This window comes from Ornithodoros turicata, chromosome 1, assembly GCF_037126465.1.
Source record: "Ornithodoros turicata isolate Travis chromosome 1, ASM3712646v1, whole genome shotgun sequence".
Classification (NCBI taxonomy): domain Eukaryota; kingdom Metazoa; phylum Arthropoda; class Arachnida; order Ixodida; family Argasidae; genus Ornithodoros; species Ornithodoros turicata.
Window position 1 is genome coordinate 26,183,764 of NC_088201.1, and position 25,810 is coordinate 26,209,573.

General features: G+C 42.3%; 1 protein-coding gene across 2 annotated transcripts; it reads left to right on the top strand.

The window, feature by feature from the left end:
• The first annotated feature begins 1,589 nt into the window (after positions 1 to 1,589).
• LOC135377719 (ileal sodium/bile acid cotransporter-like) lies at positions 1,590 to 25,782 on the top strand. 2 transcript variants are annotated; one of them, XM_064610343.1, is made up of 6 exons: positions 1,590 to 2,364; positions 6,908 to 7,079; positions 7,835 to 7,983; positions 10,506 to 10,703; positions 17,173 to 17,497; positions 22,181 to 25,782. In XM_064610343.1, the coding sequence occupies exons 1-6, from the start codon at positions 1,816 to 1,818 to the stop codon at positions 22,210 to 22,212; spliced, it is 1,425 nt and encodes a 474-aa protein (XP_064466413.1). In that variant the 5' UTR covers positions 1,590 to 1,815; the 3' UTR covers positions 22,213 to 25,782. The 2 variants fall into 2 exon arrangements, with proteins under 2 accessions (XP_064466413.1, XP_064466414.1); XM_064610344.1 differs by having other exon boundaries at positions 17,173 to 17,397.
• Positions 25,783 to 25,810: the final 28 nt, after the last annotated feature.

The window sequence follows — 25,810 nt, forward strand, 5'->3', positions numbered from 1 at the left end:
GTTTCAAGTCAACCATCTCGATCGATTATTTAAAGAAAGACAGTATCCCCTGACGGCTCTCACAGCATCCGTTTTACAGGGCCACCGTGTGCTGGTGGCTGTTTTCGGTACTGCATGGAACGGGCTGCTTTGCTGAGCAGTCGCCGGACACCGTTGTGATGAGATCGCTCATCACCTTGTGTATATGCGTGGATGCGGTAAAGAACTGGTATACTTGTTCGAGGAAATCTAAGACGGCAACAGCAGCGGGGTAGCACTCGCCAGCTAATTTTGCCACCAGATTCAGAGAGTGTGCTGAGCAAGGGACCCACGTAGCCAGAGGTTTTTTCTGTCGTACTCGTGCTTGAAGACTTTTGTACTTTCCACTCGTGGACGCAGCATTGTCGTAGGACTGCCCTTCCTTCCTTGATGTTTAGCCATGTGCTTCGAGCAAACTCGAACGTGTCCTCAGCATTATGCCCCTGGAGCGTACACTATGGAAAGTAACTGTTCTGATGCCGAAACACACGACAGACGCACACAGCACAAGCCTCAAGGTGCCTAAGAACATGAACAACTGAATTATGGCAGTGAACTGTACGAATATCTTTCAACTGGGGTATTTTCCAAGTGCACGAATGTGCGCGAACCCAAAGCCGCATCGTTTGCAGAAGATGTAGCGGATGCAGATGAAGCAGTGACAATTGCAGTGGTGGGGGCCCCGGGCATGCGTCCAGTCTGCCCCCTCCCCCTTAAATCCGGCAAAGAAACAAGGGGGTGATGATACATAATTTAATATAATTGAGCTGTTACAACGTGAACGTTACTATGATAACGTTGCCCCCGATCTTTTGCAACCCCCCCCCCCCCCCCCCAGTCATGGGCCCCGTCACGAGGGGCGGGTGGGGGGGCGTTGCCCCTCCCTGGCTTCCAGAAACGTCGGGTTCCTGAGCCAAGACAATGTAGTTACGGGCGCAAAAATTCTACCAGAATGCCAAACATTCTGCCCTGCCCCCCCCCCCCCCCCTGGAAAAAAATCCTGGCAGCGCCCATACCCCCCAGTGCTTGCGATTCTGAATAAACGACTATATCAATCAGGCCATTGCATGGTGGCTCGCAATCCTGCTTGACACCTTTCAATTTCCTGGAAGATTCTATGCGTTCCAGTTCGTTGCTAAAACACAGGTCTAATTCACACCTCAGTCTCTAAAGCACATTGCCTGGCACTTGAAATGAACACGTGAGTTGCTGGCAGTCACCACCCGTGCACGCAAATAAAAAAAAAAAAAGAGAGAGAGAAAAGCCAAGTGTTTGGATAGCGATAACATTTTTGTTCACCTATTTTTTAACGCATCACAAGAATTTTACAAGTTGTGGATGGTTGCCATCATTACTGTGCATACACATGTATTTTAAGAAAAGTGCCCTACACAACTTCAATTTGCAGTTTCCAGTACAATAGAGATCAATTAAACAGGGATTCCAATATCTGTATCGCAGAGCTAGCATTCATTCGCACCCATACAGCGCCTGGAAGCAGCGCACACCTTGTTGCTCTCGCCCAGTTCGTATCGCCACCACAGCTTTCTCTTGTGGCGCGGTGATCGCGTTTCGTGCTGTGACGTCTTTTTTTAATCAGCCCTCCGTCCTTCAAGTGTTGCAGCCGCGCTGTCGTTTCATTCTGCTTTGCTCGTGTGCGTTTCTCATGGCCCCTGTCCCCGTTTCTGACTGACCACAAAACAGGTTCTGCTTGTAAACGGGAACGTTGAAGGTAGGCGACACGTCTTGCAAACGCCCGTGTGCACTGTAAACAACAGTGCGTCCCATAACACAGCCATGTGCCCTGTAGTTCTTCTAGCCCTTGGGCTAAGTTTTCTGTTGTTTCTTCTTGAAGTCGTTGCGGCTTTGTCCGTTGCATTTAGCCCTGCTCGTATTCAGAAACTAAAGGAGGGTGATGTGACCGAAGTTGGCTTTTCGCTGCAAACGAAATCGCTTTCCGCCGAGCGATTCTACTCTGCTGTTTCTGAGAACCCAGACATTGCCTCTGTACTTCATCTGCATACGAACTACAGTGCGCTACCTGAGAATGGTTATGTCAACGGGACGTTCACTGTGAGAGGTAACTTCTTAGGCCATACGAGGATTCGACTAGAAGAACGTATTGGCAATGGGACTTCGCAAGTTTCGAAGGAGTTCCTGCCGACGAGTGTCATTCGGAAGCAAAGCATACTCTCATTGGTGTTCATGGTATCGGTAGCGATATTAGTCTCGTTGAATTACATTAATATGGGATGTGCACTTGACCTTGAAACTGTCAAGAGTGTGATGAAGCGTCCCATCGGACCTGTGGTTGGATTCTTCAGTCAGTACCTCGCCATGCCCTTGGTAAGTTTATCTTGAAAGACGATCCGGTTTATGATACCCTGCTTATCTGTTGAAAGGTTTGCTTCCCCTTTTCACAGCTTCGCTCACGTAATCAAGGTGCTTGTGTTCGCTTATGTAGTGCTGCGTTCCTGAACGCATGGTCCAAGACGTACGTAAATACCAGTGATTGTCACAATCATTGCTCTTTGCGTTCGTCTGACTGTCAGCTAACAAATTATACGGCATCGAACGTCAGCATTTTTTTCTTCTTGCCAGGAAGTATTACAAAGTGACATTGAACCTTATCTTATTACTCAACTCCATCTTATTACTCAACTTCATCGTGTCATCCACTACCTATTTCTTAACGATGAACACGTTGACATAGCGTGTTTCAATTACGTACCATCTCGCTGCACTTCGAGTGTCATGTGGAAATTCCGCTTGACCTTGACTTATGTTTGTCATTTGTGCAACAGAAAGCTTTCTCTGACCTTTCCTTTTACCCATCACTCGCACTGATTTTCCTCTGAGTGGGGACTGGAGATATTTTTACCTTTTTACTGTTGCACGCATATTCCACTAAGGTCACATAATATTACATTTCCTCCACAGCAGCGTTCATAACTTTATTTCTACGAAAATGGTGTGCACAGTCCTGATCTGTGGATATCACAGCTAGATCACAATCTTGCAGCTGACCACATATTCACAAAAATGTACTTAGCAACTGTGCACTTTGCAACTTTTTTCCTGTTGTGCATACACAACAGGAAAAGAAAAAAAGGCTAGTTACAGTTGTAGTTCAATCAGTTTGAAAGTGTCTGCTGTAGGTAGGCTATGATAGGCTTCCACTCCTGCTTCTTCGCATGTTGACCAAACGTTCACTTCATAATATGATGTGCTACATGACATATTTTACATTACATTTTATATTACATATTTTGTTTGTTCATATTTTAGTAAGGACTTCCAGCAAAGTATGCTGCTACATTGCATCAGGATCGTACAGTGTAGCAGTTTTAACACACATCCCTTGTGGTATACTGTGTCTCTCACAAACATTACATGGTACAAACATGGTACAAACATTACAGTGTGGTAGCCACCACACTGACAAATTCTAGACACTGCAAATAAATGTCAGCAGTATCTCTTACAAATTCTTAATTTTTACTGGAAGAAGCCGTCTTGAAAGGTCACTTTAAGCAAATAATTTATAAAAACTGTGCCTGACAGCCTGCAGTCAGTGCCAGCATAAACTTTACAGAGAGCTGTGATGCACTTTTCACATTTCATGGCTGCTTTGCATGATCTGTAAAGGATATAAATCATTCTCTGAAAGGTAAAATGGGCAGAGAAGAGTGCTGCTGTTGATTCAGAGCTAAAACAATTGAACCCGTGGATGTAGTAAGGGGACAAGTATAAAAATCCCAAACTGAGAAAAAGGGGCCTGGTCTGATTGCCCGTCCCATTGACACACATGCATTTCCCATATCTTACCCTCCTGTAGCGTTCCAATAAATATCAATACAGCCTAAATTTTCGTTGGCAGTTACATACCAGTATGTAGATGACATAGCAACAAAAAAACTAAAAGAGGAATAAGTTGAATTATCTCCTTATTGCACCTTTTCTAATGTTTCATACTTCCGTTCTGCAGGACAAGGAGTTATTTGCGGAGCATGTGTATAACGTAAACTAACGACACAGTTAATTTATTAGGACAGCTCTGATGTCAATAGTCTATCAGTCTGAAGCTGTGCTGCATCAGTGATGATGATGCAGCACCCGTAGACCTCCCAAATTAAAATATTTTTCTGAAACTAACTGGCTTGTGTGCTACCTTTTGGCTCATGTTTAACACACGAAGACCTGCATGGACCCCTTGATATCCTTGCACCAAAACACTCCAAATTTCTGCACGACCCCCACATAAGCTTTCGCCCTCAATTTACCTGTTGGCGTGACACACCTGTAGTATCGTATGCTAGCAGACACAAATTAGGACAGTCGTCCAAGCTTTCTAGTTGTGCCCCCATTTTGTGCTCAGAGTTGCTAAGCAGTTATTTCCTGGCAGATTTGCCTTGATCATATAATACATTCTCTTACAGAGCAGTTCTGATAATTGTGGCATTTTGTAACAAAAACTCGTGACATGTGCAGAAAATGCAGCATCTGGCAAAAGTTCATTGGCAGCACCTGTAAAGGCACCTCCTAGTTCGGTGTCCATGCAAAGCTCTCCAGTGAAACAATCAAAACTGTGTAGCATGTGTTCATTTATGCAATGACAAAGATAAGAACCACATCTGTATTTTTCTTTTTTTGCTTGCCCTTAGTATTCGGTGCAGAAAAATCCACATATGCAAATATCATCAGGTGTGCTCATATGTATTTTGGTCATGCAGCACAGGCTTAAATTCTGCCTTCTGTCTTCACACTTTGCATATTAAGGAGGTGGTATCAAAAAGCCAGCACTTAAAGTTAGCATATTTACTTGCTTAGATGAGCCACACACAGTTGACTGCGTTGTAAAATCTTTTGTGTGTGAAATTTTCCATGTAGCTATTAATGTTAATAATAATCCTATGCCAGTGGAATAATTTTTCTTTTCTAGCTTCTTATTATCTCCCTAATGCCTCCTGCGTAGCATTTATTAATTTCTGCTGAGATAACAGCATGATAAAGGTAACTGCTCCCTTTTCACTTGCCAGTGTCATGACAGTTGCTCGGAGGACACTGCCATTCTTTGAGTTGTTAATCAGCATGTTTTAGTTTTGTATGTTAGACTATACATTGTCATTGTCATATGAAGATTTTACATACACGTTTTTCAACTTCTGTTTACTGCGGTATAGCTCCTGCGCCAAGAACCCCTAATCATCATTTATCTAATCCACTAGCTTTGTGTGATAAGATATCATTCAGTATTACTTTTATGACACATATTCCAAGAGAGCACTTCACAGGATATCGCGATGCACTTGGTCCATGCACTTGGTCCTGTGATGCCGAGATAAAACTATTCAGGTAACCGCTTTCCGTTCACGTGCCACCCACATGACAGTTGTTCAAAGGGTAATGCCATTCATGGTGAAATGCCTTTGATTGGCAGCACATATTTATTTAACATAATTCAAAGAACAGATTGTTCACTTATCAGGTGCTACTGCAGATTAGACTTGGGTCTCTACATGTATGTACACATATATGTATAATGAAAAAATTATGTATACATACAGGTTGTCCCAGAAAATGTGTCATTGAATTATAATTAAACAACTACACCACCTAGAGTCATGCGGTCAGCGGCATTTGTTCTTACTGGGTTTTTGCCACCTCCTCATGTGAATGTCGTGTAACGCAAGTTTAATTATGTAAATTTTTGCGAGCTTAAGTCGGAAATTTGCCTAGTAAAGGTCACTTTTTTACCCCACCAATGTGAAGAGCATGTCTAATTCACTCAAATTAATGATAATTGACAGGGATATTCAGGACTATCCCATCGGAAAAAATAGCCGAACATCGTGCTCTACGGAGGTCGCACAGAATAGCGCACGATGAATTTTTCAGCGCAATCTTTGTCAGTCCGACGAAAGGAGGTTGGAAACCCAGCCCACCCCGGCATCGCAGAAAGAGATAACGCAGGCATGGCTTATCACGTCCGACTTTCGCTGGGATAATGCTTTCCTTCTCCCAATTTTAGGAACTGTTACTTTTTCTACTATCACTCTGTGGGCTGGCTTCGGAACCTCCTTTCGTCGGACTGCGAGCGATTGCGCTCAAAAAGACATTGCGCGTTATGGTCCGGTGCTTCGAAAAGCATGATATTTGGCTATTTTTTCCGATGGGATAGCTCGTGAATATCACTGTCAATTATCATGAATTTGAGTGAATTCGGCACACTCTTCATATTGGTGGGGTAAAAAAGTGACCTTCCCTTGGCAAATTTCTAAGTTCAGTTTGCAAATATTTGCATAATTAAACTTGGGGTACATGACATTAACTTTATAAGGTTGCAAAAACCTAATAAGAACAAATGCCGTTGACCGCATGATTCTAGGTGGCGTAGTTTTTTTATTATAATTCAATGACACGTTTTCTGGGACACCCTGTATGTCTGTAGCTATACATGCACCAGTGGCAGGGCCAGGAATTTTCTTTGAAGGTGGCTTGGACGCCCTGTGGGTGACTGTGGGGTTGTGACTCCAGTAAAAAAAGAACTGTTAAACATTGATAAATGTAAACGTGCGTTGTCTTGGTGGTCGCTAGGTTATCCATAACCGGTGATAATTTGATCTGATGAGTACTGGGCCAACAGTGAGGAAATAGCACCACACTTACTACTGGTCGACTACATTTTGGTGGTGGTGTGGGGAGCTGAAGCCCCCTAAGTATCCCCCCTCAGCGCATCTGAAACTAACAGTAAGTTGTGTGTCAGCAGATGGTTTTAGAGTCTAAATAATGCTATACCTTCTGATGCACAAATATCAGTATCTGTTGTGTTGCCTCCACTTGGGTTGTTCTTTTCTATGGTCTTTAAATCTTTAAAAAATACTTTCAGATTGCATATGGTTTGGCCAAGTTCCTCTTCAAAGAACCGTACCTTCAACTTGGCCTGTTCACCTTCGGTTGTAGTCCTGGTGGTGGAGCAAGTAACATGTGGACAGTGTTACTGGGTGGAAATCTGAACCTGAGCGTTGCCATGACCTTCATCAGCACTATTGCTGCACTTGGTCAGTTAATGTCCTCATGGTGTAACTTCTGCCCAATCTTTTTGAGATGAAGTACTGCAAACTCTAGGATACACTATATTACAAGTTGTTGTGCCAGTGTAATTATCGTGCATGTGGATGTAGGATCAGTGGGATTTGTGTACAGCTGACTATTACTGCATGGTCATTTTATTTCATGGTACTATTATGGCAATATGTGTTTACTCCATGACTACAGCAGGCTCTCTTGTGTGTGTGGGTTCTCTTCTTCTTATTCACTTGTTTATTTATTTAAAGTAATTGTTTTCATTCAAGTCGTCAGTGCCCTGAAACATACAAAGAAACATTGAACAAAAAGAGGATTATGCAAGTGAGCTGGTGTAAACATGACGTAGGCAGCATATCCCTGTGTTTGGGGCTAAGACAAAGGGACGAAGAAACAAACATACATCACAGGACACAACTCAATGTCCTGTGTTGTTTGTTTGTTCGTCCCCTTGTCTTGACCCCAAACTTTGGGATACACTGCCTACGTCATACAAAAAGAGTTAAAAAGCATCTTCCACGTGAGCCCCAAAAACTTTGGATTATAGGTATATCTCATGCTGAAGTGTGTCCCAAGGTAAATAATGAGAATCAAGTTTATTTTTTTATTTTTTGTCAGTATTCATATATGCTTGCTACTTGCAGTACACATGAATGTTATGCACTGTAAATGAATTCCCTCTGTTAATGAATTCAGTGTAATACTACAATGTTGCAATAACAACTTCTAGGGACAATGCCAATGTGGTTGTTCACCCTGGGCCGTAGCCTGTTTGAGGATGCTTCAGTAAGGGTCCCGTTCGGGAACATATTCACCACTCTCATTTCTATGACCATTCCTTTGGCAATTGGTCTCTTACTGCAACGCTTCAGGCCTAAGGTATGTAAACAGAATGAGAATTGCTGAAGGGTAAAATGTAGCATTACAGCAAAGTGTTAACTGCTGCATGGTTGTGTACGAGATATACCGTGCTATAGGCTCTGATTTGAAAGCCATAAACAGTGGTAATGTTATGGCTAAATGCAGAAAATAGAAATCTTGTGTAAGGCATTCTCGCCTAAACAGTTCACGAACTATTTGTCACGTGAGGACAAGTAATACAAGGTGCTTGCACAGGTGACCTGATCAGGTGGGCATGTTACTGCCACGTTATTTGCCTTAGTGTTTCCATGAACTTGCTGCCTCAAGAGAATAAGAACGAGAGAAGTGCCCCGTAAATAAAGTAGTATGTCGAGAACTACCTTTCTATGCACGTGCTTGTATTGCTGACGTATGCATATTTACTCAACCTGGCTAAACTTGCCCACCCTTGCTGAACTCACTCATACATTACCTCAGCAAATCTCACTCATGAGCAGTGATGGGCAAAGTACCTCAAAATTATACTTAAAGTAAAGTACCAAGTACCTGGCATCATTAGTACTTCAAGTACAGTACAAAGTACCCAATTCCAAATGTACTTCAAGTAAAGTACAAAGTACTAAGCAAAGTACTTCAAGTATTCATCAAGTACATTGCGAATTTAATTTGTATCACTTTGCATTTCACTGTTTAGTATCTGTGTCCTGCTTTTTTGGCAAAACTTTAGCGAGCATTCTTGACAAATGCTCTAAAGCCATAAAGTCCTGCGTTAAGTGCTATCTCTTGAATATGAACTTAATGAGATGACATAATTTGCAGTTACATGTAGAGAGGTAATCAGTCACCTGTGCTGTGATTACCCTGACTGATCCAAGATCCCCCCCTAGTGTAGTGTTCCGGTACTAATCTCCTGCTATAACAGGCTAGAAAATTTCAAGGGAAAAAAGTACAGGCCAACAGAGATTACATATTTCTCGGCATTCCATGCTGCTTTTTGAATTACAGCATGTTTAAAAAAAGAATATGAAGAAAGTAAAAACGTATGAAGCACAATATAAGCCATCATTTCTATATGACTGTGACCTGCAGCAATGCAATCCATACGACCAATTAAAAAAAACGTAAAATGTAAAAATGAAAGCATGTGTGTCGTTCAGAGTGTTCATCATGTAATGCAATCACACAATGTGATATAAAATGATTATTAATTGCCAATGAAGGAAACAATATAAAACAAAAGCATAGAACCCTGCATTGGGAGAAATGAAATGACAATTTACTAAGTCATTGTGCTGCCGGTTGCAGTGTCATAATGTGTGCGTGTCTTTGCATTCCATTCGTTTTACATAATCGTAGAAGCATTGATACTTTTTCAACATTTCAAGCCTCTCAACAATAAATTTGCTTAAACAAATATGTTCTTTAACAGCACAAAAATCCTTTTTGGTAAGATGTCACACTGGGACTCTTGGTAGTGCATTCCACTAAAAGCGCTAAAATGACGGCAAGAAGACGAAAACACACACATAGCGCTATCTGTGTGTTTTCATTTTTTTTGTTGTCATTTTAGCGTTTTTAGTAGTGTGCATCTTTGATACTCTTTCGTGATTTTTTGTCTGGAGTCCAAATTTGGGTACTTGAGTACTTGATGGGGAGTACCCGGAAAAAAAGTACTTGAAGTACACTACAAAGTACACAATCTAAAATGTACTTAAAGTAAAGTACAAGTACACAGAAATGTACTTAAAGTACTACTTGAGTACTTGGTACTTCAAGTACTGCCCATCACTGCTCATGAGCATGCTCACTTATGCTTAATGTGGTGAATGAGCTGAGCTTGAGTGAGTATGAGTGAGCAACTAGAGAGCTGAGTGGGAGATGAGTCAGCGGTAGTCACAAGTGCCGAACTCTGCTCACTACTGCAGCTACTTAAAGTGCATGTTAAACACTTATCAGAATTCCATAGCCACTCCTCGCTTATGTGCATGAAATTTCAGCATAGTTTGTATACTAAGGTATGTTGGCGAGGTAGCTGGTAACGATTCATACCGAGTGAAACAAGCAGCAAGCAGGACAAAGAATTGAGAAGACTTGTCGTCATCTCCTGTCTTTGTCTTGCTTGCTGCTCATTTCAGTCAGTATGATTGTTTGTGGGGGGCAAACTCAAGAAGGGAAATTATCTAGCTATGCCATCCTTCATTCTTCACTAGCAGGTTCCTTTAGTTGGTTGTATTACTTACTAAAATATGTGTTTTGGATTCTTTTTTCTTTTTACTGCTATCAATCCCTCCTACTGCTGAGAATATACTGCCCTCACTAGCTCAGAGCTAGCTGTTATCATATGTGACCATTTTTACGGCAGCTACAGTTCCATGATATGTGTTTGACTATTCATTTGTTTACCCCCCAGCCACTGATCATGAAAAGCTAAGAACTTTCAGTCATACATGCTTTTCCATGTTCTTGACCACTGGTCATGTGAAATTCATTTTTTAAATATGAAAAGAGTGTAGGCCATTGAAATTTTCTGTGGTGTCCAGGTGGCTTCCTTTTGCCGTCGAATCCTGGCTCCGGTGTCCGTGGCAATGATTCTGTACATAGTGGCATTTGGTACATACGCCAATTTGTACATGTTCAGTCTCTTTTCCTGGCGGGTGATGCTAGCTGCCGCAGCCACCGTCTGGTCAGGGTTTCTCGTGGGAGCTGTGGCATCCAGAATATGTGGTCTTCCATGGACGGTAAGTGTCTCTGTCTGTACAATAGGTTCATCCACTTAATACGGCATGACAGCCCTGTCCACTGTTGTGCTAGTTGTCATCTGAGTGATACACTATACACAGCACGAGCAAAGATTCTCAAGTGCTCTTTGGACAAATAAGTATGCGCGAACAAGAACACAGTGTTGTTACGAGCCAAACAACAACAAACAACAACTATAGCAAATAATGTACAGCACATATGCTAGCACGGGATAAAGCGTCGCGAGCAAATGTGGAGGCATGTGGTAAATGATGAGAGTGTACAACAGCTGACACACCCTAGCTTGCTTCAGTTCTATCTGCATTTCCCCAGAGGCCACAGGCTCGGAAACTTCACAGCACAACTGGCCTAAAGAGTATTCCATCATTGCCCCTCTGGAGTCATGTAAGGGGACTCTTCCTCTATGGGAAGTTCCCATGATGACTTTGCATGCACAAGTATTTCCCTGTCAAACGGCTTATGAACTGTCGTCTCTCTCAATCCTCTCTCTCCTCAATATGTGCGTGGAACTTTCTATGCACATTGGTGTATTGGTGCAAAACCCCCTGTTTCAGTCAGTTGTATCATGGTGTTGTAGCTCCACCAAGTCCAAATTGGGGGTGGCAAGAACATTGAAGCAAAATGCACAGTCGACCATAGTTCTAAAAGCACCAAAAAGACGGGGACGGACATGCACGCAACACACAGTAGACCTTTACTGCCTTAGACCTGCACAGGAGACCTAATCTTTATCGGGTGCTGGCAGTGGTAGGTGATGCCTGCCTGAAAACCTGGAGTGGGCAGCAATACTGATATTTTGTATTATAATACTTCTCAGAAATCAGAATGATAATGCTAATACATAATATTTCAATTCCGAGGTATTATAATACTGTTGAAGAGGATAGGAGTTTAATAAGTCAGAAGTGTAGAGCTGAGGCTGAAGGACTAGCATCACGAGCGACTGGTCCTGTGAGTGAGGGCTGGGGTGAAGATGTGTCTTCTTTCCCACAATACATAATACAAATACTTGTGTGTATTGCACAAGTAATACATTGATACATAACTTGGTGGTGGCGGGTTAGGTTCTGAAGAAAGGAAAAGCGGCAGCGTACTCTACAGTTTTTGCATTGTTTATCACGATAGTCATTCTCCAATCGCAGATTATCACGGTTATTTCGGGTGGTTACATTTTAACGTGATCTCAAAGGGATAGTCCTCTAATGCATGCCGGTCTTATACAAATGTCTTATATATATGAGAATAGCCTCTCCGATTTGACAAGGTGGTGCTGATCAACTTTGAGCACAGTGGACACCTTGCTCTCAGTGTGGCAGAGTCTTGATTTCATTCAGTGTGGGCAATAGAATATGGGCTGTCCAAAAGTGTGTGACCGTCCTGGTGCAGCCACGCATAAGAGTAACTGGATTGGATGCACTCTTTCAGACAGGGGCCTTGTAAATGGGATGACTCATCCTTACAGATGCTGAACTAAAAGGAATGTAGGGAAGCTTCCAGTAACCTCTGGCCCTGAGGTCATTCCCTTTGGGATAATTTGGGGCAGGGGTATGTGTAGGGGGCCGTATTTGTGTCTGAAGGTCTGTGGTTCACGGGAAAATCACTGATAAAGTGTGCTGGTGACACTCCGTAGTTTGGACTGACGACCTGTCGGAAAGTATTACGCCCTCAAGAGTATAACAGATGGGTAATTCCATTTGAAATCGGCCATGGTCCGCCGATGACATTTTTTGATTTCAGTGAAAAAAAATATATGTTGGAAACGACCTTAAGTGAAGACGAATGCAGGTGCCCGGAGCTTCCTAGGATCAACCAGTCCACAGGTGGAGAGGGGGTAAGGTGGCGCTGTCTTCGCGATGTGATTTTTTTCTCGCTACTTTGCAGCCTTATTGACGCCATTTCAGTCGCGTCACAACCCTTATAGCTGGCACACGTAAAGTCTGGGCACCCTAGTATACCTGTACGGAGTGCAAACAGTACAGGTATACTAGGCTCCCTTTTGTGCAGCTGCATTTAGGGGATTCGTTGGCCTTTCAGTAACCGCAAAATTATTGGAATAAGTGTTGCAGCGGCTGGGGTATGTCATACCAAACATTGGCAATTTTCTGCTCTCACCTAACTTTACTGACATCTCTTTCGGCAACGAAACAGGGTAGAGTGGTGTTCTACATATTGAACGGTAGAGGAAAGATTGCACATTAAAAACATACTTCATTTACAGATATCTGACTTGCCGTCGAGGAGCTATAAAGCTTTAAAAAGTGTGATCGTTTGCACTCCGTACAGGTATACTGGGGTGCCCAGACTTTACGTGTGCCATCTATGAGGGTTGTGACGCAAATGAAATGGCGTCAGTAAGACTGCAAAGTCGCGAGAAAAAATCATGTCTCGAACACGGCGCCACCTTACCCCCTCTCCATCTGTGGACTGGTTGGTCGTAGGAAGCTCCAGACACGTGCTTTCGTCTTCACTGAAGGTCGTTTCCAACATATATTTTTTTCACTGAAATCAAAAAATGTCATCGGCGGACCTTGGTCGATTTAGAATGGAATTACCCAGATGTAATATTTCAATTATGTGTATTATGATACATAATACAAATACTCAAGATCATTACAGTAATAGTATTATAATACAAAGTTTACTATTACTGCCCACTCCTGAGAGAAACTAATCTCTGAAGCTGCTAAGAGAGAAAAAAATAAGGATGCTGTGGTAGTTCTGGAGGAATAGCATTTTTTCTGTGTATTGTCTGCTTGTATAGCTCTAGAAATAAAGCACAAGGGGCTACTGGCCGTCTCACTTTGCTAGTATCATAGTCTGATACAGATCCAAGCCCATTTGGAATATTTACAGAATGTAAAAAAAGAATGTACAAGGTGTGTCCCAGTGAAAAGGTGACTGCTGTCAAATAAAATGGAAGGCATCAATAATGTTAAATTTTTATTATGGGTCATTCAAAGTAGTCCCCCGCCGACTCAATGCACTGCTGGAACTGCCCGTCAAAGTGCTTGAAGCAGTGCCTGAAGTCTTCCTTCGGTATGGCTCTGAGGAACTCGTCGCAACGTCTTGAATGTCCTCTATGGAGTCATGCCATGTCCCCTTCATGGCCAACTTCAATTTTGGGAACAGCCAGAAGTCCACTGGAGCCAGGTCTGGGGAGTAGGGTGGATGATCGAGGACAACGCCTTTCTTCGTCAAGAAATCGCGCACAGCCTTCGCATTGTGTGCAGGGGCATTGTCGTGCAACGACGACCGTGATCCTTGTTTGCGGTACTCCGGCCTTTTGCGAAGAATTTTGCCCCACAAGCGCGATAAAACACCGACGTAGTATTTCGCGTTTACTGTCTGACCCTGTATAATGTATCCAATATGAATTATTCCCTTTCAGTCAAAGAAAATGGTCATGAGTGTTTTGACTCGACTGTTCTGCATTCTTAGCTTTCTGAGCTTCTCGTCATCTGCTGATCTCCACTCGGCGCTCTCCCGTTTTTTCGACGGTTCGTGCTAGAAGCACCACATTTAATCGCCCGTTACGATGCTTGGGAGGAATTCAGTATCCTCTGCTGCGGTTACCTGCATGTCTCTGCAGTGCTCCAGTCCGGCGCGCTTCTGGTCGCTTGTCGGGACATGAGGCACAAATCGCGCGTAAAGCTTTCGTTTTTGCAGGTCTTCCGTCAAAATGCGATGCGCGCTTGTTTTGGGAAGGCCGGTGAGCTCCTCGATGAGTTGTACAGAGATACATCGGTCTGAAGCAAGCACTTCCGCAACTCTTTGCACGTTTTCTTCATTTCGGGATGTCTTCGAGGCTACCAGCCGTGGATCATCTTCCAGGGCATCCCTGCCATCACGAAACCTCGAAATCCACCTGAAGACACTTTTACGACTCATTGCCTCAGTTCCATATGCAGTTTGGATCATCTCAAAGGAAACCTTTCCCAAGTTCAAACAAAATTTCACATTGGCACGCTGCTCCATCGTTGAAAAATATACAAAGGGATTGTCATGCCAACTCAAATTCAAATTCAAATCCGGCGGTTAAAAAGTGCCAACCATCTGAAATTCACTTCAGCCAATAGCTGAGGGACTGCGCTACGTAATCCATGTGCTCGACAAAAAATAGCGCCACAAGCACGCTCGCGAGCGCGCCAGTCACCTTTTCACTGGGACAGACCTTGTACATAAACCACATGCCATGACCTGCATTTGCCTTCTTGTCTCCTGTGTTTCGCTTCATATATTATGAGTTTGTGTAGTTTGCACACGCTTTGTATCATCTTTGCTTATTTTGGTCTCCTCCAGCCAGCTCACCTCCATTCTTCTAATACGGTTACAGGCCTCATTCACTTAATGTTTCTTATTTATAATGCTCACACATTTTCATTTAGTATTGCTTACAATTGGTTAATTATTCACATATATGCTTCTGCAAATGGCATGTAGTCATGCCAACATGGAATAAATATATAGCTCTGGTGCAATCATTTATAGTGAGCAGACCTGGGAAAGTTACTCACCAAATGTAATTAAATCAGTTAGAGTTTCACGATTGTGAAAATACTTAAGTTGCAGTTACCACTGGTAATGCACTACAGTAGAATCTCGATGATACGAATCTCACGGGGTAGCGGAAAAAATTCGTATCATCCGAAATTCGTGTCAACCGAATTAAACCAAAATAAAAATTGAGGCAAGAAAATAGACAGTGACTGTTCATTTTCCATTACTGTCAGTGAAAGAGGTCGGTAGTAACGCTGTTGTCTGTTTTTTTACCAATGCTGCCCAAATTCGCGAGATGATTCAAAAGACCCAGCTGGTGCTTTCCACCCTCGAGTTGCACGACAGTGTTCTGAAGAGAGCTTCTCCTAAAGCACGCAGGCGTTAGGTGAAGTCTACTTGCAGAATGTTGACGCGTAATGTTGCTAGAAGTTGTCCCGATATGTTCCCTCCACGTGTTCTGGTCGCTATTTTCCGTCAGTGCGATTTCACACGGCTTCCCGGTTTATTGTTGAGGGGGCTAAAAAGGTCAAAACAGAGATAAGGTGGTGATAAGTGTCGGGACCGTATAATCCCTTTGCTCTTATCTCCACCACCAAGGGGAGAGTCATTGCTTGCATTGTGCAACATGATGTAAGGGAGTTAGTGGTGAGGATGGTGAGGATCTGCCTCCCTTTCCGAAAGAAGGAGCAGCATGACTAGCGCGCGCTCGCGTCACGGGGGAACGACCTCTGTTCGTATCATCCGAACTCTAATACATGGGAAGAATAGGCATTCCGGCCGGCACCGGAAAATAATTCATATCATCCGTGATCCTATCATCGAGATTCTACTGTATATATGTGTGTCGAACATTCGCATACACAAAAAAGATCAGCTCAAATGCCCAGCAGAACACCCTGCTTATGTTTTGAGTCGATAGGTAATGTCCATTGGTCCTCAGAAGAACATTCTCATACTTCTCGTCTGTAAGGCTGCCTCTTCCCCATGATGATACTTCCGATGCTGAACAGCTGTTCCACTTCCGATGAACGCAGATTTTATAAGGGGGAAGTCCTTCAGGCAACTAAGGTTGGATGACGTAGACATCGAAATATATTTTGTGTACTCCGTAATCTGTACTCGACAAAGTTGAGCTTCGAACAGACTGTCGCATCTGTGCTGGTCTATTTCAAAACTATAGTGCTGTTTTACTCGTTGTTCATCATCGACAACAACCCCGAGAATCTGACGCAAAAAAGTGGAGTAGTCTGTGTGTAATTTAATGTAATGTGTGGCAAGAGCAGGTGACAGATGTTGAGAGTATGCCAGAATTCCCTGTCTGGAAATTGAGGAAAATGTCACTCGGAGAAGGCCAATCAGGGAGCGCCATTTGGCTCAGACAAGTCCAATCAGGGAGTGGTCGGAGCGCCTTTCGCGACCAGCGGGCGGGTGGGACAGCGTCTGCAGGTCACGATCAGCTTGTGGAATGTCACTTCTGAGTTAGCATCGGATGTGTTCGTATACAGCCAGGAGCGTAGCACCGTGTTTCACGTGATATGGTTGTGTCGAAACCCACACTGGTAAGCGAAAGTCTGCGTATTTACCAAGTACTTGTTACTTTTTACATATTGTAGTGCGAACGCGAAGCAGAACTCCGAGACAATCGCCTGCGCTGCGCTCCCATTGGTGTGTCTGGCTCACGTCATCATTATGTTACTGTCGCTGGGGCTTCCTTAGCTGCTGAAGGAGTGTAAATCTTTAAAACTGGTTTATTCAATATGAGAGCTGTTTTCGGAAGAGACGCTTGGCCAAGTGGATGTGAAGGCAGTGCCGAATATGTATTACCATATCAGTCTCATAGACACATTTCCGGATGCAATAGTCACTTTAAATACTGTAGAGCACTAAATGTTCTTGCATCCAAATGATGCATTCTAATTATTGCAAATTTCTTGTCATTGCTGCCAACAGGATGTACTAGCAGTCTCTATAGAAACGGGAGTCCAGAACACTGGCATCGCCATCGTGTTACTAGGCTTCTCTCTACCCCAGCCAGAGTCTGACATTGCGTCGGTTGTACCGGTGGCCGCTTCACTGGTGACACCGGTGCCCCTAATCTTTGTGGCTATTGGCCGCAAGGTGTACACGCGCTGCTGTGGGGACAAAGAAGCAGCCAAGAGGAAGAACACCCACCAGGTAGGCGTGCCAGATCCGGAGAAGTGCACTCTGACAGAGTCAGCGACGCCTTCGGCCAATGGCAGCATCGCAGCAGCTGAGAAACTCATACCTGATTATGGTGATGGGCCAGATAAGTTTTAACTGTGACTGCGTGTCCCTCTGTGCATGAACAAACCTTCATTTGTGTTAAGTTACGTGGCAGTTCGGAGACAGGTTTGGGAACAAGTTGATGTTGTCACATGGTGGTTGTCAACTCTGGCCACGTGATGTAACCTGTCCTGTCGTGTCCCACTCGCTTTCGTCTTTTAATCTGCGTGTAACGTTGCACGTGCGACACTGATTTGTTTTCATTTAACGTTGCAGTCTTTCCGAATTGTAATGTAGATTGAAGCAGTGATCTGCAATGAATCTCGTTGACCTGTGGGTCGTTGTTACTCTCAGGCATTTATGTATAGAAGGTAGAGAGGAAACATGAACATGGTATTCTCTGGTGATGTCCTAAGGCAACGTGAGGGCACATTTTTCATTGGCTCATCTGAAACTTGGGTGCTGTTTCCTAGTGTAATTTTTTAAATAGTGCAGTGGGCATACATATCGAGAGAACATTCAGCATCATGTTATGAAGACGTGGGGAAGTGACTGAGAGAAAGCTAATGATGAACAAGTGAGTTGTAACTGTACCACAGCTTTTATGTCCCAGGTTAACTTTTGACAAGTTGTGGAATGAATAAACGAAATAACAATTTACAATTACACTGTGCTTCTCAAAAGTCGCGGCAGAGCTGGAGTAGTGAGCACCATTCTGCCAAATAGACGCATGCTCAGAGCTTACAGATAATTTGAAGACGTGGGAATGCCACAAAGACAGGCCAAATATATAACGGTCTATTCAGCTACATCACTCTTTCACATTGTGTTCTTCGTACTGTGCTACATATTCGAAAACACTGTGTACATCATTTTTAAAATAACTGTTTACTTTGAGAAAAGCATCATTTTGAACCAAACTGGCTTCTTTAACTGGTAATGCCATACTTTTATTATGCTCGATAGACTGTTATTGTTCCTCATGGAAGTACACTACAAGTTTTCTCCACCAGGCTAGGATTGCCAACATATACAATGTTGGATGGATTAAAACTGCATTTCTTCACTGTTCCTTTTTGCTGTAGGTGCAGTATATGGAGTTGGACAGCCCCACATCCTCTGATTGATGGCTAGCTTGTGCCGTGATTACTCTGCCTTCTGCAGCCATGCACCATTTTTATATTTTGAAGTTTATCTGTGTTGCACTGCTACAATATAAGGCCAGTCAGCATTGGACTTTCCAAACATTTTACTTTGTCTTTTTTTTTTTTTTTTTCATTCATGGAAGCCATGCTATGCTATTCAGTACGACGGAGTTACGACTTGTGTTACTATACAATGTTTGACTGACCTTACCTTCTGGAATGCTTTCTATGTGTTTGCATGCTTGCACATGTTTGTTATGTACTTGGCTCCCAAACTAAAGTCTGTGTCTCACGTTGTGCTGATTTCTGATGCTGGGTGAGCCTGTGCCTGAAGTAGGTAAAACATACATTTTTGGGTAATGAGGTCTTAGTGTAATCCAGGAGCATGGTAGGAGGTATTATAACACAAAGGAAATGATAATTGTGAATAACACATTATGTATGAACACAGTGATGTGTTCTTCTACCTATTAATGCATAATGCAATAGCATGAAGTGAAATAGCTTCATATGGTTAGCTGTCTTTGAACTATGGTAGCAAACAAGATATGAGAGTCCTTCTTCTTGACGCCAGTCTCAGAGCCCAGTGCCAAAGCCTTGCATCAGAACATGTACTACATATTGATCTCCTTTGAGCTTTTATGGCATGTACCTGCTTTCTGTCCCCATTCAAAATGTTTGCATTAAATTTGTTGCTCTTCATGCATTCTGTATGTGACAGAAACTGACACTTCCATTCAAATCTTATGATCAGAGCATTTTCACATTCTTATCAAATTGTGAAAGTTGAAAGAAAATGCATACATTTGTGCTTGCATGGGATTGAGTGTGAGCATTCCCTCAGCTGATCGATATGTTGTGCGTATTATTGCCAAATATCTCTCTGCAATGCGTAATGCTAAGGTTTTGAGTGATTGTTTTTATTCAACAGAATTTGTACGTTTGACACTGCACAAAGTACAAGTTGCTATGCAGAAGTTCCTTAAGTTTATTTAGGATCACAAGATCACATACTTTGGACATATCTCCTTCAAAGTAATTGCATGCTGCATTGATGCGTCTGACCCAGCGCATTTTTAGTCCTCATAAACCCTGCCAGAAGTAATTTCTTACTGGCCTCTTTGGCAGTCTTTCCCCTTTGAGCCCCATTTACATTTTTTGTATAAGAAAAAAAAATCCATAAAGGGTTAGGTTGGGAGCATAATGAGTGGTGGGCCAGTGTATTGTAATGTACAACAAAATCTGCTGGCTAGTCCTCAACAGCACAACATAAAGCTTCACAAACATGATGTTTTCTGATACAGTATTCATTAATTTTTTCGAAAACTCTGGCAATGTTTGCACTGATGATGCCTAGTGAAGGGTGCCCAGAATATTCATTTTCAGTGGATGTTCTACCACTTTTGAAACGCATCACCAAAAGCTTCTGTCAACATTTGGCATGTCTTGAGTCTCAGTTTTGAAACACAGTCTAACACATACTCCTTGCTCCTTCAAGCCTATCATGTCGACAATCACAGAAAGCCGTAAAAGCTAGCTCATATGCCCACAATGTAAACAACTTCAGTTTTCTAAGGCAACATTAAAGGCCGACCCATATGCTGCGTATTTCAGCGAAGGGCCCGCTGCGCAAAATGCTGCCCGGCCACGCACCGTGCCGAAATACGCGTGTCAAACCGCACGAGGCGCAGATCCCGCAGCTGCGAACACAACAGGTCCGGAACAACATCCTCACGGAAGATTCTAGTGGAAGAAAAAGCAAAAACACTGCTCAGAGAGCCGAGGTTCCGTTCCGTGTTATGTTGAGCATTCACACTGTGCGAAACGTCAGGAGTGGTGTAATGACGTACTACACACTTAGCAGACGACACCATCAGTGTCTTTTCCTATCGTCTGCTACGGAATATCTTATGGCTGTGTCGCAGGGGGATATTCCCCACGGTTAGCAGTGTACGTGAAAACACGACGGAGCGCTCACGTGACAGCAGAAAGCTATGACCTTTTTCGCATCTTGTGCTGTAGTATTCTGAGGAATGTCGCTCGTGTGAATACACGGCAACCAAAAGTAACCGAAACAATCCACCACTGCCGCTACCTCTTCCCACAGCGTGACATTCAAATGTAAATTTTTGTTGTCAGAACGCTGCATATCCCACAAAATGGGTGTCTCTTCTGCACCACAGAAGTTATTTTGTCTTTTCCTGTGTCTTCTGCAGCTTTTTCGTGCGAGCAGCCATTGCTGAAAAGGATGTAGGTCGCTTCTTCTTCTTCTAGGACGGTCGACCGGAGGCAAAAATGTCTTTCTGCTGTGATTGGTTGCTATGGACGCCCGTGAACTGACTGTTGCGTGAAATATAAAATCTGCTCTGACATACTGAATCATGCGCTACGAGCAGCTGTGACGTACGAAATGTTGCACTGTTTGTAAAAACGCAACTTTCACGCATGAAATACGCACCATGCGGGCCGGCCTTAAGTGCTAATCACGGCAGAAAATTGGGCTTGTTGTTAAACCAGCATTATGAAATTATTATTTGAGCGCTGGACTGGTTCCTTAGTCATACTGGAGACAGCATCTAGCAGCACAGTTCTGTATTAGGCTAATTTTCAGTGGGATATTTGAGTTTAAGGAACTTTTGGGTGGCACCTCGTATGCATAGCATTTGGATCAGTATTTAGATGCTGAATTGTTCTGGATGGTGTGCTACTTTGGTATTGCAAAAGTGTATGTTCAGGGCTAAAGCGGGGCTTGAGCTAAAACATTATTTTGTGTTGTGACCTGGCTTGCATGGCAAAGAGGTATTTGGTCTTTACTGTAAAGTAACATAGTATCAATACTAATGCATTTTGACTTTGCTTTCTTTAGGTTTGCTTTGTGCACTAACAAGCTTCAGGCTACTATGTGAATAACCATCTATTAGCAACTGTCTTGACATTCTGGCTGTCACCATAACAAATTTTTCAGGCTTATTACCACGATAGAGTAGTTTCCACGTGCCAAATTATCCCACAAGACACTATTGCCCTTTCCATATGGCTAATCAGGTGCCTCACAGAAGAACTAAGTTGGACATTTCACAATCAAGAGTATGAACTTGAATGGAGCCTAATTTTTCTTTTATGTAGTGATATGAACTCTACTCTGAAATAGAAAGTGCACCAGTTTAATCAGAATTGTCTCAAATTTTTATGCGCTCACTTTTCAAAAGCCACTGGATTTCTAAGCTCAGAATGTTTATTGACTTTTGTATACTACATAGAAGATTTTGCTTAGTTTTTTCCTGCTGATTTGAAAGGATATGTCACCCATGAAAAATTGCAGTCACATCATATTGACAATCAAACTGCTCGACGTGGAATTATATATCAAATCGTTTCGTTCAAAGACAAGTTGCCCATTGACATTGACATGTTGCTAGTTTGCAGGAGGTGGAATAAAATATTTGCAATTAATAAGTGAATTAACTGCTCTTTTGAACAAATATGTGGTACCTACAGGAGGTCTTTATTCTTGATTTTATTTTTTCCTTTCTATTTCTTCTCACCTTTCCCATCCCTTGTACCTGTAGGGAGCATCCTGCGAAATCCGCACTCTGCATGACCTAGTCTCAGAGCATGGGGCGCAGCCTCGGGTACCAGCACCAGCTTTGCACTGACCAAATTGTGTTTTGCGCTTGCAGCACATTGTTCTTTCAAAATAACGTAGTATATGCATGATATGTTTGCTTAGAAAAGTGAACTTAAATATATGCTTAACCAGTGCATGCAAATTCCCAATGACATGGTTTTCCAAGATTTTTATGTGATATGAGAACCCCGTGATGCAGGTTGTCTTGAATGTGGTTGGGGTGTGTTGTAGCAATTTAATTTTGTTTGCTCATGCCTGCAATGATAAGTTGTAATTTTTTTGTGTGTGTTATGCATTAAAGGAGCACCAAAATGCAAAAACAACCTGTTCTCAGATGAAAGTTTGAGTTTTAGCAGTGACTATGCAGCTGAAATTATTTTACTTAGCGCTACCGGTTGTCACGAAAATGCTCTCGAAACATCCACCAAAAATGTGATCACGAGCGACAGCCAATCTGGCAGCAGAACATGCGCTCGTCATCCTGTCGTGTATTCGTGCGTTTCGAACACTGTCCATCCGCGGTCTTGTACACGTACACCGCATAACGCACATTGCCGAGTTTTAAACATGACCTGCTTAAATGCCATTGGTTATATTAATGAGACATGTTCTGATGCGGCAAATTATCTGTAAATCTCACCAGCAAGTGCCAGAGACCGACATTATTTTGTTTTACCGGTCTCCCTATTTCTTTCAACGAAACCGCTCTACAGTGGGGCACGTACATCCGGTGGTGCAACATCCCGATGTGCAAAGTGAAGCGATGGTCGCTGAATGGTGTCGAGATACAAAAGAGTTTGGTACGATTTTGATTATAATGTTGTAACTGAGTGAAAATTTTGAGTAATAACGCCAATACGAAATGAACACAGCCTTTAGCGTAATTTGTAATGGTGGTATTTTAGTGCCCCTTTAAGGCAACATTCGGTGCTGCGTGTTTATTTTTCTATGTGGTGACCTTTTACATTATTTCTTTGGGTCACTTAAAAAAAGAACGCCTTAATTACTTGAACCAGCACATTACTTTCAATATTTGAGGTAAGCTTGAAAGAGTTACTAAATGCAGCAATAATGTTTCTGTAAGATAAAATAAAAAATCTGCTATGCAGTGCACATGGCTCTGGCTCTGGCTTTACTCAGGCTCTACTCACAGTCTAAAATTTTTCTTTATGTTGAGGAAAGAGCAGCAGTGCCTGTTTAGATGGCGTTCATCACTACAATTTTAGAGACCCATGTTTTTATGAACTCCTTTTCTTTTTCATTGTCGCAGAAATACTGTATAACTCTACCTGCCCTTCTAACAATTTTAAGCTCCCGTCAAAAGTATGTTCCCATACACATTTTTCTGTGCAATGGGAAAGTGCTCTTGAAAAGTACTTCCAGCAGAGAGAGGCATAATATTTAACTTAGCAACACAACTTGGCAGGGCCTGCTTTGCTTTCTGCTCTACAGTGTATGTTTGTACTGCCTGAAGAATGCCTGGGCCTTTGCACATTTAATTTCCGAATAAGCAACAGGCAAATGGTTTAAGGAAAAGCATGCAGCTTTACAAAGTCCGACACAAGCTGAATATTACTTGCTAGAATGTTGTTGACTATTCCAACTTGGCAAAATTTTGTATGTGTGGCGTAATGTGAGTGCAGTTCTACATGCGTATACTCTGAAAAACTCTGCCAGCTATACATATGCAATATTATCGCAGTGTGTTAGCATCAATCTTACCTATTTGTCCCACAAAACATGACCATATCTCTCAGGATGGTGTAGAATAGGAAAGCAGCAGCAAGTATCAGTGTGTTGTCATAACAGCATCAGCTCCAGAATGGTTAATGAAATTTTCTATGTCACTATTGTCAGCTTGCAGGCACATATCAACACAAAATTGTATACTTGTTCCAACGCTATATAAAATTCTGTATGTCTACTTAGTGGATGATAGCTATATAATGTCATCTTGTACAGGTTGTAGCTTGTACAGACAATAAGGTTATGTGCTGTTATGCAAATGGTGTTCTTGGCAGACAACCAGGCAAATGATTTTCATGAACTTTTTGAGCTTGAATACTCTAAATTTTTGTATTTTTGTAAATGATGAGTGCCGCAGAAGTACAGAGTTAGCAAAGATGAAGTATGGGATGTGTAATGACGATAAAATGAACAAAAAAAGCATTTGGGAGTGAAACTATACTTTGAAACATGTATTATGCTCTAAAATTTTCTATAAGAATTCCCTAATCCAGTTTTATGTGTGAAAATTGCAAAAATTACAAACTGGCTGCACTCCTTACATTTCAAATGGGCCATACCACCTTCTATGCCGGTGTGTATGCACACTTACGTAGTTTCATGGCAGCCTAAGCTTTGTTACGGTATTCAGTTTGCTGTTTAATAACAATTTCCAAGCATAAGGAACAGTTTTGCCATACCACTTTTAGTAAATATGCTTTCCAGAGATAATTGTAAAGCTATAATTTATAAACTCAAAAATTACTGGAAGAAATCTAGGATCTGAAAATTTTTTACATGATTTTTCAGCACTCCATATGCCAGATGAAAGTTTCAGCATCTGCCATGCCAGCAGTATTCTTTGCGAAGAAATAGCATACTTTATCTTGTCTGACCCTGTACTTATTTGTCCCTTTTGCACTCTTCATAAGGGTAGGATTAACCAATATGCTTTCCACATTTTAGTGTCCTTCAGCACCTTATTCAGATGAGCACATCAATGCCCTCATGCTCGCCTTATTCCTTTTTACCGTTGCTGTTATATATCACTTGTTACGTGCAAGTAGTGATGTCCTGTTATTTGTGATATGGTCCCTGGACACTGTTGAAACAGATCTATTAAGTGGGATGTACTTAATAAATAGGGTGTAACAACTATAGTAGGCTGCACATTCTGAAGTTGCAAAAATATTGCACAGTTTACCTCTGAACTCCCCACAGATGAAGCCTGCTGTAGCCCTGCAGTCTGGAATGATGAAAACAAATTCCTGTCAAGATGTTTTACCAATGCAAAAATAGCACTCGTAGAGCAGTGTTGGCAAGGGCTTTTGTCCACTATTCAGGCTCTGATTCTTTCGTTCAAGATGCTAGGATGTACAAGCACTTGAAAGCACCACCAAGTCTACCTACCTGTTTGCCCCGCTGAATTAGGTACACAAGGCATAATTGTTGTTGTTGTTGTTGTTAGGCAAAAAAACACTTCTGGCATTCACCCACCCTTCTTTTCAGTTGCAAATTTGTGCTATTGGTAAACCTGAACTTTATTAGCATGTGTACAGAGTTGGAGAATTGGTTATGTGGAATTTTCACACAACTTCAGAATTGTGTAGACTATTATAGTGGAGCACCGCAATATCGTTCCAAACACAGGATAGTTTGGCAAGATTCCACTGCTGCAAATAAAGCTATGTTGTGGCTATGGCAGAATGAATCATATTTTTCCTGGCAAGATGTGACCAAAGGTTATTTTGTTTGGTGCCTTAATGAGAATATAGTTACCATTCTTAATCTACACTGGTAATAAAAGCATCGATTGTAGTCCTGCTATGAGAGTTTACATGAAACA

What these genes read in the sequence shown, in the direction of transcription:
- LOC135377719 (XM_064610343.1), top strand. Translation starts at nt 1,816, where the DNA reads ATGTGCCCTGTAGTTCTTCTAGCCCTTGGGCTAAGTTTTCTGTTGTTT. An exon ending in AGTACCTCGCCATGCCCTTG is followed by an intron (nt 2,365 to 6,907) that starts GTAAGTTTATCT and finishes AAATACTTTCAG; the next exon opens with ATTGCATATGGTTTGGCCAA. An exon ending in TGCAACGCTTCAGGCCTAAG is followed by an intron (nt 7,984 to 10,505) that starts GTATGTAAACAG and finishes TGTGGTGTCCAG; the next exon opens with GTGGCTTCCTTTTGCCGTCG.